The 13,030-nt window shown below is 37.5% G+C and overlaps 1 protein-coding gene across 8 annotated transcripts in view; it reads left to right on the top strand.

The window, feature by feature from the left end:
• SGIP1 (SH3 domain GRB2 like endophilin interacting protein 1) overlaps positions 1-13,030 on the top strand; it is a 220,130-nt gene that overhangs the window by 150,387 nt on the left and 56,713 nt on the right. For 7 of the 8 annotated variants that reach the window (XM_025355457.1, XM_025355485.1, XM_025355514.1 and 4 more), the window contains 3 exons: positions 3,662-3,789; positions 4,733-4,859; positions 9,977-10,036. In XM_025355457.1, coding sequence (XP_025211242.1) covers positions 3,662-3,789; positions 4,733-4,859; positions 9,977-10,036 — 315 coding nt within the window. Of the gene's footprint in view, positions 1-3,661; positions 3,790-4,732; positions 4,860-8,973; positions 9,040-9,976; positions 10,037-13,030 lie in introns of all 8 variants that reach the window. The other variant, XM_025355505.1, reaches the window with a different exon arrangement.

Genomic DNA, 13,030 nt, shown 5'->3' on the forward strand with positions numbered 1-13,030 from the left:
GTTGTATGCCAGAGGCCGGGGGGAAAAGAGTTTTGTTGGCTTGCACCATGTTTGAGGGCCAGGGAAAGAAAGGAGTAAGTAAAGAAAGAATGTTCAGTGCAACATTTTCCAACTTTGTAAACTAAAGATGTTATATGCAAACACACAAGTCAATAAACAAATTAGTCTGAGCTACCTGGGGTTGAATTAACTGAATATATTTCCTAACTACAAGTCTTTTAGAGCAGCAATGTCCAATACAGTAGTGCCTAGCCACATGGGGTTATTTTAATTATAATTATGGTTGCTTAACATTAATACAAAAAGTTCATTCTTTAGATACAGCAGCCACAATTCAAGTGCTCAGTGGCTACATGTGGCTAGCAACTATCTTATTAGACAGTTCTAGAAGATTTTCACCATTGCAGAAAGCTCTATTAGTAATGTTTCAGGGCTTTTAATGTGTTAGTCATCAAAAAGGGAAACATAGCATATAATCATTTACATACATATTTAATGGTTTGTTCAAAGAAATGGTATAATTATGGTGTAAGAAACACAACTTGGGAAAGGTTGTTTAGTTCTTCACATATCTCAAAGTGCATATGTTTTAACTCACTTGATTCTCCCAGCAACAGCACGAACTATTAGCCTCATTTTGTGGATTAGGAAACTGAAGCTCAAAAAGGTAACTTAGCTGTAATCACAAAGCTAGTAAGTAGCAGAGCCAGGATACGGCCCCAGATCTGTTGGATTCCACAGACTGTGCCTTGACCACGTCTTCCAGCTGCTTCCACTGCTCCAGCCCAACACACACATAAAAAAAGAAATGAAAGTGGAAGCGGTAGATACGTGGTCTTTGGGGGTTGCCAAAGAAATTGATTAAACCAGCTTGAGAACAACAAATGGATTGAGAGCATGTCAATGGTTGCCAACCTTTTTTAACTCACAAAACTCAGTGTTTTGGGGGGTTTTAAAGTTAAACCTTAAACAGTGGTGCTGTCCAAATCATTTTCCAGCATTGTTCTGGAAATAAACACTTTTTAAGGGGGAAATGAAAATGCAATTGAAAATTGAAGAGTGAGGATAGAGATGTGCAAATGATAGCCATCTACACTAATAAAATGTGAAACAGTTGAGTAATTTCACAAAAGTATGTGAAGCCTTAGTTCAATTGTGAAATACCCCTCAGGCCCTGAATATCCTCTGCTAAGCCTCAGGGTTTGGTCAAGCAGGGTTTTAACTGAAATATCCTTGTCCTTCTAGCTGCAAAACAAATCAATTACGTCAATTCAGTACAGAAAAAAGTGATTTCAATGGGGCATCCATAAAGGAAAACAATTAACTTTTCAATGAACAACTGTTTTTTAACTTTTTAGTTGTATTTGTATCAAAAAACACAATCTTAATCATCATCACCAGTATCTACTACTTTCTATTTGCGTAGCATTTTATATAGTCAACATTTTCATAAGCATTTTCAATTTTATTTGTTACAAATACCTTGTAAGGTAGAAACAATGTCTCTTAAAACAAGGAAGCTGAGGTTTCAGGCCAGCAGGGCCAGAACTCAAATCATCTGGTTCTTCATCCAGTGTTTTTCAGTATTCCACACTGCCTTGGTGGTGGCTCCTTAGTACTTTCCCAGGCATCACTGAAAGGAGTTGAAAATTTTTTTTGTTCTGGAACACGTAGGAAAAAGATAAAGAGTTGGCTTTTTTATAGAATTATTCAAAAGACTATTTCTTGGAAACAGACCTACAGATAGACATTTTGGGCCTTTCCTATGGCATGGTTTTCACAAAGCTAAATAGAACTCCTCCTCCTCCATCACCACCAAAAAAAAAAAAAAGTTCTGAGACTTCACTGTTTAAAGATTTATTGATCTCTATGCTGTTGCTTCTGTCTTCTGAAAATATCCTGGGTGTAAATCTACTAACATAATAATCAAAAGAAAACTTTGTAGTGGGGCCTGTCAAAACATACCTTTTTTTAAAGAGAAGATTAGCCAAAGACTAAAAACATCTATATTGAGAGAGAGATGTGCAAGCCAAGCAAAAATAAGAACAGACTTTATGCAAAATGTGGGACTCTCCACCACAGTCCATCTCAAGCTATAAGAGATTGCATTTAAGGGCGTGAGCTTCGGAGACACATACACAGTTTTAGCTACATGACCTTAGGCAAGTTACTGAACATCTCTGAGCTTCAGATTCTGCATAGATGCCTAACAATACCTACCTCCAAAGCTTGTCAGGGGAATAAGATAATACGTGTAAAGTGCTTAGCATAGACCCTGGCCCAGTAGAGAAAAAAAGTAAGAATAGAGGTGGTAGTGGTAGAGGAAGGTGGAGATAGAGAGGGAGCGGGGGTAATAATTAGTAGGTTTCACACTAATGTGATTACACATAGAATAAACAGCACAGAGAAACACACTCAGGATTTCAGATTATTTAAACAAAAGGCACAAGATTTAATCCCCCAGGGACTCTCCTAAAACACAACAGATTTCTGAAATGATAGGTTTTGCTGCTCAACTTCAAAGCTTTTGAGAGTCTGAGAATTTGGAGACTGAGATGCTGATATAAAAACTCTCCAGAGAGCCCAGTTTTGTGGTGTGTTGTTTGGGAGGTGGTAAGGGGGTGGCAGGTATGGGGGATGAAGTGTGGATATTTTCCCAGGGCAGGATTTCTTAGAATTTTCTTGGGATGATTTGAGACCTGTGTTTCTAACGGAAGTGACAAAAACCTCAGGAGCAGTCGGAACTTTTCTGAACAAGAACGGTTTGAACATTGATTTGACTTTTTAAGGTTTTTAGTAAAGTTTCCCTGTGTCTCTCATACATATGACTGAAGTTAGGCAGATTCCTGAATCCAGAGACCCCACTGGTGTGCTGACTGATGTGCATGCCAGCCTCTGTGTGTCTTCTGTGTTTCATGCGCTTGTCATTGACAGCCAGAAAAGTAAATCCAAGAGGCTCTTTCAAAAATCATCGTGGGCAAACTCTGCACTGACAGATTCCCAAGCAGCCTCCTTCACAAAATAAAATCCTCTAAATTCAGTGCATTTCTGTTATTAAGATTCTAAATACAAAGTATTCATGCAACATCTAATTTATTTTCTTGTATTTTGTCTTTTGCTTACCATCCAGTGTTTGGGTACATTAATAAAGTTGGCGCTCATAGTTTAACTACAGTCAAAAGCATAATTCTCTTAATCACATTTGAAGAAGAAAAACCTAAAGTGGAAAAAATCATTCATCTTCCTTCAAGTTCTAACCCCCATTTTCATCTTGGACATAAACAAATTCTAAATACATGCAAAATGCAAGAGAATTTATTATGTGTTTAGTGTGTATATGATGATAATGAAAGGCACCTACCACGCAGCCAAGAGTCTTAAGACCTTACCTTCTGTCACAGAGCAATAAAAGGATTTACCTTTCACTGGGTGTCACATGACAACAAAAGGCAATGAGCTTCTGCCATCACCCGTAGTGGAACTGAGTAATTTTTTTTCTTTATTAAGAAAAAAAAGAGAAAAAACAAAATGCTACAGTGTTTAGTGTAGTAACTGCCAAGGCAAAAAAAAAAAAAAGTGTCCGGGACTGGCATTGTACTGTGATAACAGCGCTTTGGCCCCCTGTGTTTCCAGCCGTTTTTAATACCAGCTTGTTTTTCAGGTGCATCATCCCCTGCTCGACCAGCCACTCCTTTGGTTCCTTGCAGCAGTACCACTCCACCTCCACCCCCTCCCCGGCCTCCATCCCGGCCAAAGCTACCACCAGGCAAGCCTGGAGTTGGAGATGTGGTATGTTCCCTTCTGCTCTGACTTGCTCAGAAACAGTGAGAATGACAAACAGAAGCTCCAAATGCCTTCAGGTCTAAGCATTTAGAGAACTTGTACAAACAACCCTGACAGGTGGCATCTGAAAGACAGTCACTGCGGTATGAGTGTACATTTCAACCCTCCTCAAATTTCTGCCATCTTTCAGGCCAAGGTCTAAAATGACAGGCATGGTATGCTTGGGCCCTCATCTCCGCTACAGTGGGTTAGATGCAAATGATGATAGTAACATTCAATAGCACTAAATCCTTTAGAAAGAGAGCTGTTTCACAATATTTGTCTGATATTAGAAAACTCCAAGAGAGGGCAAATCCTGGTTTCTGATCCCACAATGCAGATGACTTATTGGTAGTAGGCACACTATGTGAATATACAGTGAAGGGGTGGTGGCTTGGGGAATTTGTTGCAGAAGTTTCTTGCCGTGTGTTTTAAGGCTGAGGAGTGGAAAACATTCTGTGTGAACAATTAAGAGAGACTTGTGGCAGAGGTAGATTTCTTTGGCATTTGCACACAGGAGTCACAAACAAATGATGTCCATAGTATTTGGCTAAGCTAGCACAGTACAGTATTTTTGTATTTTGTTAGCTTTAGATGACTATGAACTCTCATTCTGTGTTACCTGCTGAGTCCCTGAGGGCATGTGAGTTCGGTCCTGAAACAGACCCACTGACTGTGTCACAGATCCCAGCTTCTCTAAGCTCAGGTTTAGCATATTATGGTTTATCGTTTCTCCAGCTCCATTCCACAAACTCTCGTATAGATATAATTAATTACAGTGTAAAAATGGTGTCGTCTATTCTTTAAAAACCTAAGTTGTCGTATCTGGGGCTGGGAGACATTAACAATATGGAACAAAAATGCTGCAACCTGTGTATCTAACTTTTCATCTCTTTTCTTCTCCTTACAGTCCAGACCTTTTAGCCCTCCCATTCATTCTTCCAGCCCTCCTCCAATAGCACCCTTAGCGCGGGCTGAAAGCACTTCTTCAATATCGTCAACCAATTCCTTGAGCGCAGCCACCACTCCCACAGTTGGTAAAAATTCTCTCCTCTCTTTTAATCCGTTTGTGGTTTTGACTGGCTATTTTTAATTGTCTGAAATCCCCAAGGCCCTGTGTTTCTGGTTGAAATTGTTTTGCTGTGTGTTTTGCTACTATTACCTGACTCTTCTTTTAAAACCACCTTCTCAGCAAAGGAGGCAAAGTGCTTTACCTAAGCAAATAAACAAATACAAGAACATTAATGCCTGTGTTTTGCAGGAATTTTCTTATGCTGTTCCATACAGAGCTATTCAAAAAATAAGGAAGAAATCGCCAAGGAAGGTCTTGTAATTTAGATATTATTTCTTAAATACAAATGTCTCCTTTGAGGGGAAATGTTTGTTTAAATTCCAACCATGTACCACATCAGAAATCACAAAATTTAGAACCTGTATTTTCTTGAAGCTTTCATTTCTTCATCATTTTTGGTTGTCCTTATGTTGACAAATGGTATAAACATCGGCATTGTGAGACCTGAGCAAACTTTTCGACATTTTTTTTTTCTAGTGCTTTTCAGTGATGTGTGGTCAATTTTCCCAGAGAAATAAGTCGTTGGTGGCATTTTCAGGAAATGCCTTTATGCCTCTTTCCTTATGCTGTGATGAAAATGAAGAGTTGAGAATGGCTGTTCAGCTGGATGGTTTTCCAAGGTTTCAATGCTTCATTTTGCCTGGAGCATCATTCCCCTTTCCAAAGCTGGTCTCTCTCTTTTTCCACCTCCCAGCAGGAGACAAGGTCCTGTTGCCTCTCTCATTTTTGCATGGTGTCTCCCACCTAGGGCTTTCCCATTCCATTTTTCCCATGGGATTCCCATTCCCCACTGTCTTCCTTTGTTGTCGGAACTCCCCTCCGGCTCTTCCATAGTGTAAACCACTTGGCCCATCCCACACTGCTTGGGAGAATGGTTAACTAAAGCTAAATAAGTTCCTTCTGCTATTCTTGGAAGAGTAGACTGCACAGTTGCCTATGTGAGAAGTAGCTTGATCAAAGTCTGAAGCCCTTCTGGAGAAAGAACTGCCTATTTTCCCAGAGAAATAAGTTAAGGTGTGCCTCTTAAGTCCCCCAAAGGGAATTTAAACTACATCACATGCTTTATATTTTTAATCAGATCCTCCCAAAAGAACCTTTCAAGTTTGGTGAAAATAGAGCCAGCTACCTAGTTTCATGTGAGTTAGCAACAGACAGATATTTAACATTATTTATGTAGCCAAGTTTGTTCCTGTCTGCAACATCAATTGGGGCAATTTAGGGCTTCCTATCTTTCAATGCCTAGTAACTCATTTCCCTCTGTTTTGTTTGTTTGTTTGTTTCTGTAACTTTTTAAAAAATTCTATCTCCTTAATACTTCTTGATTGCTATAAGCCATTCCCCACACTGTCACTCTTTTTCAAGATGAGTTGTTTCACCTCCTTCATGTGATTTGCCTTGTTGGTCAGAGAGGAAAGTAAGAGTAAACTGTCACTCAGAAACCTGGCCCCAAGTGACCTCAGATAAACCTGTAACATGTTCTTTCAATGCACTGTGATTCATAGAGAAAACAGCACACACAAAGAATTTGAACTGGCCAAGCGCAGTGGCTCATGCCTGTAATCCCAACACTTTGGGAGGCTGAGGAAGGCGAATCACGAGGTCAGGAGTTCGACCAGCCTGGCCAACATAGTGAAACCCCATCTCTACTAAAAATACAAAAATTAGCCGGGTGTGGTGGCGGGCACCTGTAGTCCCAGCCACTCGGGAGGCTGAGGCAGGAGAATCCCTTGAACTCGGGAGGCGGAGGTTGCAGTGAGCCGAGATCGTGCCACTGCATGCTCTAGCCTAGGTAACAGAGCGAGACTCCGTCTCAAAAAAAAAAAAGAGAGAATTTGAACTTTGTGCATATTTGTACAATGTGTTTCTATACTCTCTGCCGCAGAAATCTCAAATCCTGGCCAGAAACTTTGATTCTTAACACATCTAGTATGGGTTCTTTCAAGATGAACCAGAGCGGGTTTAAAAAAAATATATAGCCATGTAAGACAATAGTCACATTGCTTTATTACTAAGGAGCATACTGATTTAATCTGTTTGATTTTGTTGTGTTTATTTGGTGTCCATCTTCCTGCTGAATTCCTCACCCTCCTGCTCTGTCTTTTCACCTGCTGTGGGTCACCTGACAGCCACTTTTCTCTGAAGTAAATATATTGTCAAGACTGACTGTCCCCAGGCTTCCTGTGCACTGCTCTTCCTCTCCGGAGAGGATGCGCTTCGGCTGTTTAACACCAAAGGGCCTAATCACGACTGACTTGGAATGTCAACTTAATGTAGTCAAATGGTGTGAGGGAGGTAGAGAATTTCAGCAGCAAATTCTCTGAGGTTGATAGCTCAACATTTCCCTCCCACCACAATACTTTTTTTTGACATTTCCTATGGTACTTGAGCCAAAATTGGGGCAAATCTAAAGTAATTCAAGAACTAAAGTTTTAAGAGCAAGTCTAAACCTTCTACACAGCAATTCATGTAAGAAAATGCCCCTAAATGACTTTGGATATGAAATGTCTCATGACAGCTGTGATTACACAATAGCAAGTCTGATGCCACAGCTGAAAATAGGACTTTTTGTGTATTGTCACACTCGCATAAGGAAGAGCTCCTATACAACTGCCTTTTACTGAATTGACACCCTCGATTGAAAAATGTACCATTATTTTATATACAACTGAGAAAGGGGAGAAAAACTACTGGTTGAGCTAACATAAAATGCTTTTTTATTACATTAATTATTTCAGACAGGTTAGAATGTGAAAAAGTGCACAGTTTAGAATCAATGAGCCAGGTTTGGTGGTGTGCAGTGGTAATCTGGTGGTAATCCCAACTGAGATGGGAGGATTACTTGACCCCAGGAATTCAGGACAAGCCTGGGCAACACAGCAAGATTCTCATCTCAGTTTTTAAAAATAATAAATAAATAAAAAGAATCAATGAAAAACAATAAGTTCTTTTGCATTAGTAAAAGCTCACAGGACCTCTACTATATGATTTGGGGGGAAATCCTATTAATATTGTGAGGATAGGGAAATTGCTTAAAGTTACTCTAAGAACCAAGCTCCTTGACATTTCAAGATACAGAGATAACAATAGAGATAATGAGGAATATTATCATTAAATTGTAAATATGGAGTCAAGCTAATAGAATATTTTCCAAGGAACATTATTCTTTGTGGAATATTTTTTCTACCCTCATCCATTTCCTTCTCTGCATTTTTCTTTCTTACTGGTCTTTGTACAGATTTTATTCCATTTTCTATTAAAGTTGTAATAGTATGCATAAGACCTGTGGCATTGAGTACTTTTTAAAAATCACATAGAGTCAAAATCCCAATTACTTGCACTTGTTAGTTGCTGAGAAGGGAGACCTTAGAAAGAGCTGAATTGGTTACAGTCCAGAGCACCAATTCATGCATGATGTTGTGACCAATTTACAAAGACATTCAGACACAGCTGGATACCACAGACAAAGATAAAATTATGATAATGCTGTTCAAAATTAACAGTCCATAACTATCAAAGGCAGGTGCAAGGCAAATTGAATTTGGATACTGATGAGGCTGAAATGGGATAGTTCATACAGGGACCTTGGATTTATACTGTTGCTTTTTTATGGCCATGTTAAAAGCATCTACTTTCCCCATGGGAGGAAGGTGCATACTGAGTGATCCTATTGAGCTGTCAGTGCTCTGTCAGGAGATTCTTGTTGATGGACATATGTCTGACCATTTGAGAATTGTGTTGGAGTGAAATACACTTGCATAAGTCAATTTTTAATGACAGTTCCTTTAGCAACTCCCTGAGAAGATGGGGCGTGACTTCTTCCCTGGAGCTGACTTCAGACAAATTCACAGATGCTAAACCCTGGCTTTTTTTTACATTTTAATTTCCTCTCATAGAATCATCACAAAATAAGCAAAACACTTTTTTATATCGTAATCATAATTCCAGTGTTTTCAGTTTTGTTTCCTTTTTCCATTAAAATCATTCCTGTGTTTCAGTCAGTAAAGTGGGCTTCTTGATTTCATTTGGGATTTGTATTTGTGTTTTTGTTTTCCATTCGTTTATGTTTCTTTGGTTCGTAGTGTCAGAAGATGATGTTTTTTATGACAAACTGCCCTCGTTTGAAAGGCGCTGTGAAACGCCTGCAGGTATGGTGCTAGCCAAGTGATCTCTAGAGACCTAGATTCCAAAAATCCAAGTCATTATCCATCTGAATGCTATAAACTTCATGGACATGCCCCTCACCTCATGAGTGTCCAGTGCCTCTCAGATGCACCCTGTATATTTACTGTTCCTCGTGGAACTCATGCCACTGAAATTTTTTAAGTGACTATATTAAAAAACAGCAGGTTGCATGACAGTTTCTCAGTGAAGAGGTTCAAAAAAGGTGAGATGCTATTGCTGTGTGAATTTACAAAGGAAAGAATAATTTAACTGCTCAGAATTACATGTCCGTCACTGCTTTTTAATTTAAAAATAATAGAGCATCATTAGTAATCTTGTTTTCTCTTTGGTACATAGGTAAAGGGTGTTTTGTGTCTGGATGCCTAAGGTGATTCCAGGGGAGGGGATGGAAGATATGTGACATCTTCCCTGAAATTTATATTGATATGCAATGCTTTGTCATTTAAAACCTAAGCTAATGTTTTCTACAATCCATAACTCTGAGTTTATCTTTTTGGAAACATAGAAGGGGATGGCATTGAAGATGAAATGGATACAGCAATTGCTGGAGGACAGTTTGCCCAAATTAGTGCAGTTAAAATATGCTGACGCCCCTGCATGGCCAGGAAGACTTCCGCTCCATGCACACAAGCACCAAGTATCAAGCGACCACCAACACATGCCCATTCCTTTAGGCCTCCATAGCTTTGCTTTTGCTTTCTGTTTCCTGAACTTAAAAAAAAAAAAAAAAAAAAAAAAGCGTAGATTGCCAGCCTTTCCTTTTTCCTGCACGCTAATGGCATGTAGTGCCTCCACCCTTCCCTATAGTGAGATTAATGACCTGCTCTGTAACTCACATTGTGTCCTTCTCTCTCCCTCTCCTTAACCCTTCCCATCCCGCTTCAACTCCTGGCCATACAGAGAATGAACAGCCTTCCCTCGTTTGGTTTGACAGAGGAAAGTTTTATTTGACTTTTGAAGGTAAGTAGTGCATAGCATACCAGATTCTAATTTATACTCCTCCTCATCCTTATTTCCTCATTTGCATTTCCAAGTCCCAGTTCTCTTCAAATGTTCTGGTCTCGCTTTCCCTATGAAAATGCTATGGCTACTTAGAAAATATTCAACACTAAAGGAAATACTACATGAATTTGGTTTGTATATGATCTTCAATTTTTTCACATTAAAAAAAGTTCAAGCTAATTTGCAGTTAATATTGGTTATTTAATGAACTAAGGTCAATTGAAAATAAAACAAAACAAAACAAAACAAAACACACTTTTTTGGCCAAGGAACTTAACTCTGTCAACCAGGGCTCTTTCCTAACTCTTTTGCAAATGCAGTGCAACAAATATAAGGACATTTTTGGTTGGTATTGGCATTTAACTTGTTTTGGATGATTAATATTTTAGATGCAACATCTATTATTGTAAAATCTAAATATGTAAAAACATTCTTATGACAAGGAATGCTGTATAAGAGATCAGAAAAATTGGGAAAAGAAAAAAAGGAGTATATTAGTAAGTTTGATCTGCATCTCCTGAAATTGCAATTAAGATAACTCCAGTAAAATGGACAACTATTGCTGGACTTGCCATTTTAGAAGATTAAGGAAAATATACATAAATGTAATGTCAAATATCTAACCTCACTGTTTGATCATTTGTTATATTCTGCATTAAGGATAAGCATTCTTCTGTTTTCTATTTAAGTTCTAAATCATCTTAACAGGCCAGTCATTTGATTAAATGGTCCATTTAAACTAATGGTGGGGGAAGAGGTTAAGTAATTTAATTTAATTTATGGGCCATCTTACACATAAAAATTTATCACATAAAATCCTACTTTCTAGGATTTTAAATAGCTACATTTACCCCAGGATCAAAAGTTGGCCAAAACACATTTCACTCTAGAATTGAATCTAAATATTGAACTTGTTTTTGTGTTTCATGGCAACAAAATAGAATTTTTGTAACTTGAGTGTGTGTTTTAATGCAATTTTAAAAACCAGAATGGCTGATATACATAAATAGTTTGTATAGTTGTGGCTTTTTTCTCTCAACAATGGATTTTGCTTGCAAGATAGTCATAGAGATGGAAGTTCTTAGGTAGAACTTATCCAGAAAAAGCTCGGGTAGTATTAGGAAAGATGGTCTGATTTCAAATTTCGCAGACATCCTGATTTCTTGAACTGGCCTCGGCAGAAGAGAGGTGAATAAGCAGTCTTCAGGAGAGGATGTATCTTCTGCACATGAAGTCAAAGCCTTCATTGCCTTGGGCCATTAATTTTGTGATAACCAAGATGCAAAGTCCGCAACTTGTGACCTCCTAAATTTTCTCTTTGAATTAAACGAAATTAATAAGTGCCCGGGTTTTTTGTTTTTTTTGTTTTTTTGTTTTTTTTTTAACTAATCGGCATGTTGCCAAAGAAGAAACTCCAGTTGCATAGGTTGGTAATCTTGAGGTAAAGCAATACCTGTATACTTAAAGGCACTTTGGTTCCATCTGGTCACATCAGATGATGTAGTTTACCTTCTTTTAACTAGGAAATTAAGCAAGGCACTTTGCCAACCCTCAAATAATTGTCTGGAGCTCAACAACAACAACAACGACAACAAGAACAAAAAACTCTGACAGTTTTTTGTTGTTTGTTTTGGCTAGTGTATGTGTCAGCTTATTTGTTTATGCTTTATTGTGGATCTATTTTGAGAGACAGAGAGAGATCCTTTTTGAAGAAACCAATCTAAAGACATTTTTGGTTGTCTGTTTGTTTTAAAAATACATATTATCAATCAAATATAAATATTTAATAAATGTATAGAATAACATATCACATTTTATGAAAATATATTTGTCAGTAGATTTCTGGGTATTTAAACTTGGTAACATTGCCATTTTTATTAGTGAGATCCAAATTCCTTAAGCATCTCAACTTGGGCCAAGAGAAGTCATGCGAGAAGAGTTTTAATAGAAATTAATTGAAATCTCTAGTACTGTATTATCTTAATCTTGGACTTTGTTCAAGTTTAAGTATAAAGGAGGCTACTTGAAAGGATATGTGAATAGCTGTATCAAGAATGTCGGTGTCTCTGTTTCTCTCGCTAAAAAATGTTTATGCAGGTAAAAGTATATTCAAATGCACATCAAGGGAAGCCTTAGAAGAAGCTAAAAATGATGCCTTGCTATCTCTGAGCAAAAAAGGCTATATTTTTTACATGGAGATTTGTTTTCATCATGTACAGTCATTAGACTTGGGTATTTTTAGCTAGTAAAACCTAGAAGAATTTTTTTTAATTTTTCTGCTGTGATGATAAAATGACATAGAAATGGTGACATTTTAATTTACCTTGAAAATAGGGCCCCCGCCTAAATTTTTATACTGCAAAAACATTTTCCTTCAACATGCTTTATTGAATAGGATTTCTAACATATTCTTTTAGGGCACTCTGGTTTTACCTGCATTTGTTATTATTAATATTAATTATCATTATCTTCAATTCTTCATTCGGGGAATGTAGAAGAAGAAAGATTCCCACATCAAAATAGTCATCAGTTCCAAATAGCTTTTCAACTATTATTTATTGACTTCTAAATAGTATTTTTATAGTGTTCAAAACCCTATTCTGTCTTATTCATCATTTTATTCTTACAGTGCTTTAGATATCATTATCACTTAGTCAATATTTGAGCTACTGATCAACCAATCAACTAAGTGGCCTGTGACTTTATTTGAGGATAACATGAGGTGCTTCGCACTTCCAAATTTAAGTTAATAATAGAGATAGAAAAGTGTTAGTGGTTCTAATTCACAAGTCCTAGTGCTTTTCTGAATGTTTTACTTTTAGAAACAGCTTCACTGAAATATGAATTTATAATAAGAATTATATTTATTTTAAGTTGGGAAACTCAGTAAAGATTGCAAATGGTGATTTTTTTTTTTTTTTTTTTTTTTTTTTTTTTTTTTTTTTTTTTTTT

Source organism: Theropithecus gelada, chromosome 1, assembly GCF_003255815.1.
Source record: "Theropithecus gelada isolate Dixy chromosome 1, Tgel_1.0, whole genome shotgun sequence".
Lineage (NCBI taxonomy): Eukaryota > Metazoa > Chordata > Mammalia > Primates > Cercopithecidae > Theropithecus > Theropithecus gelada.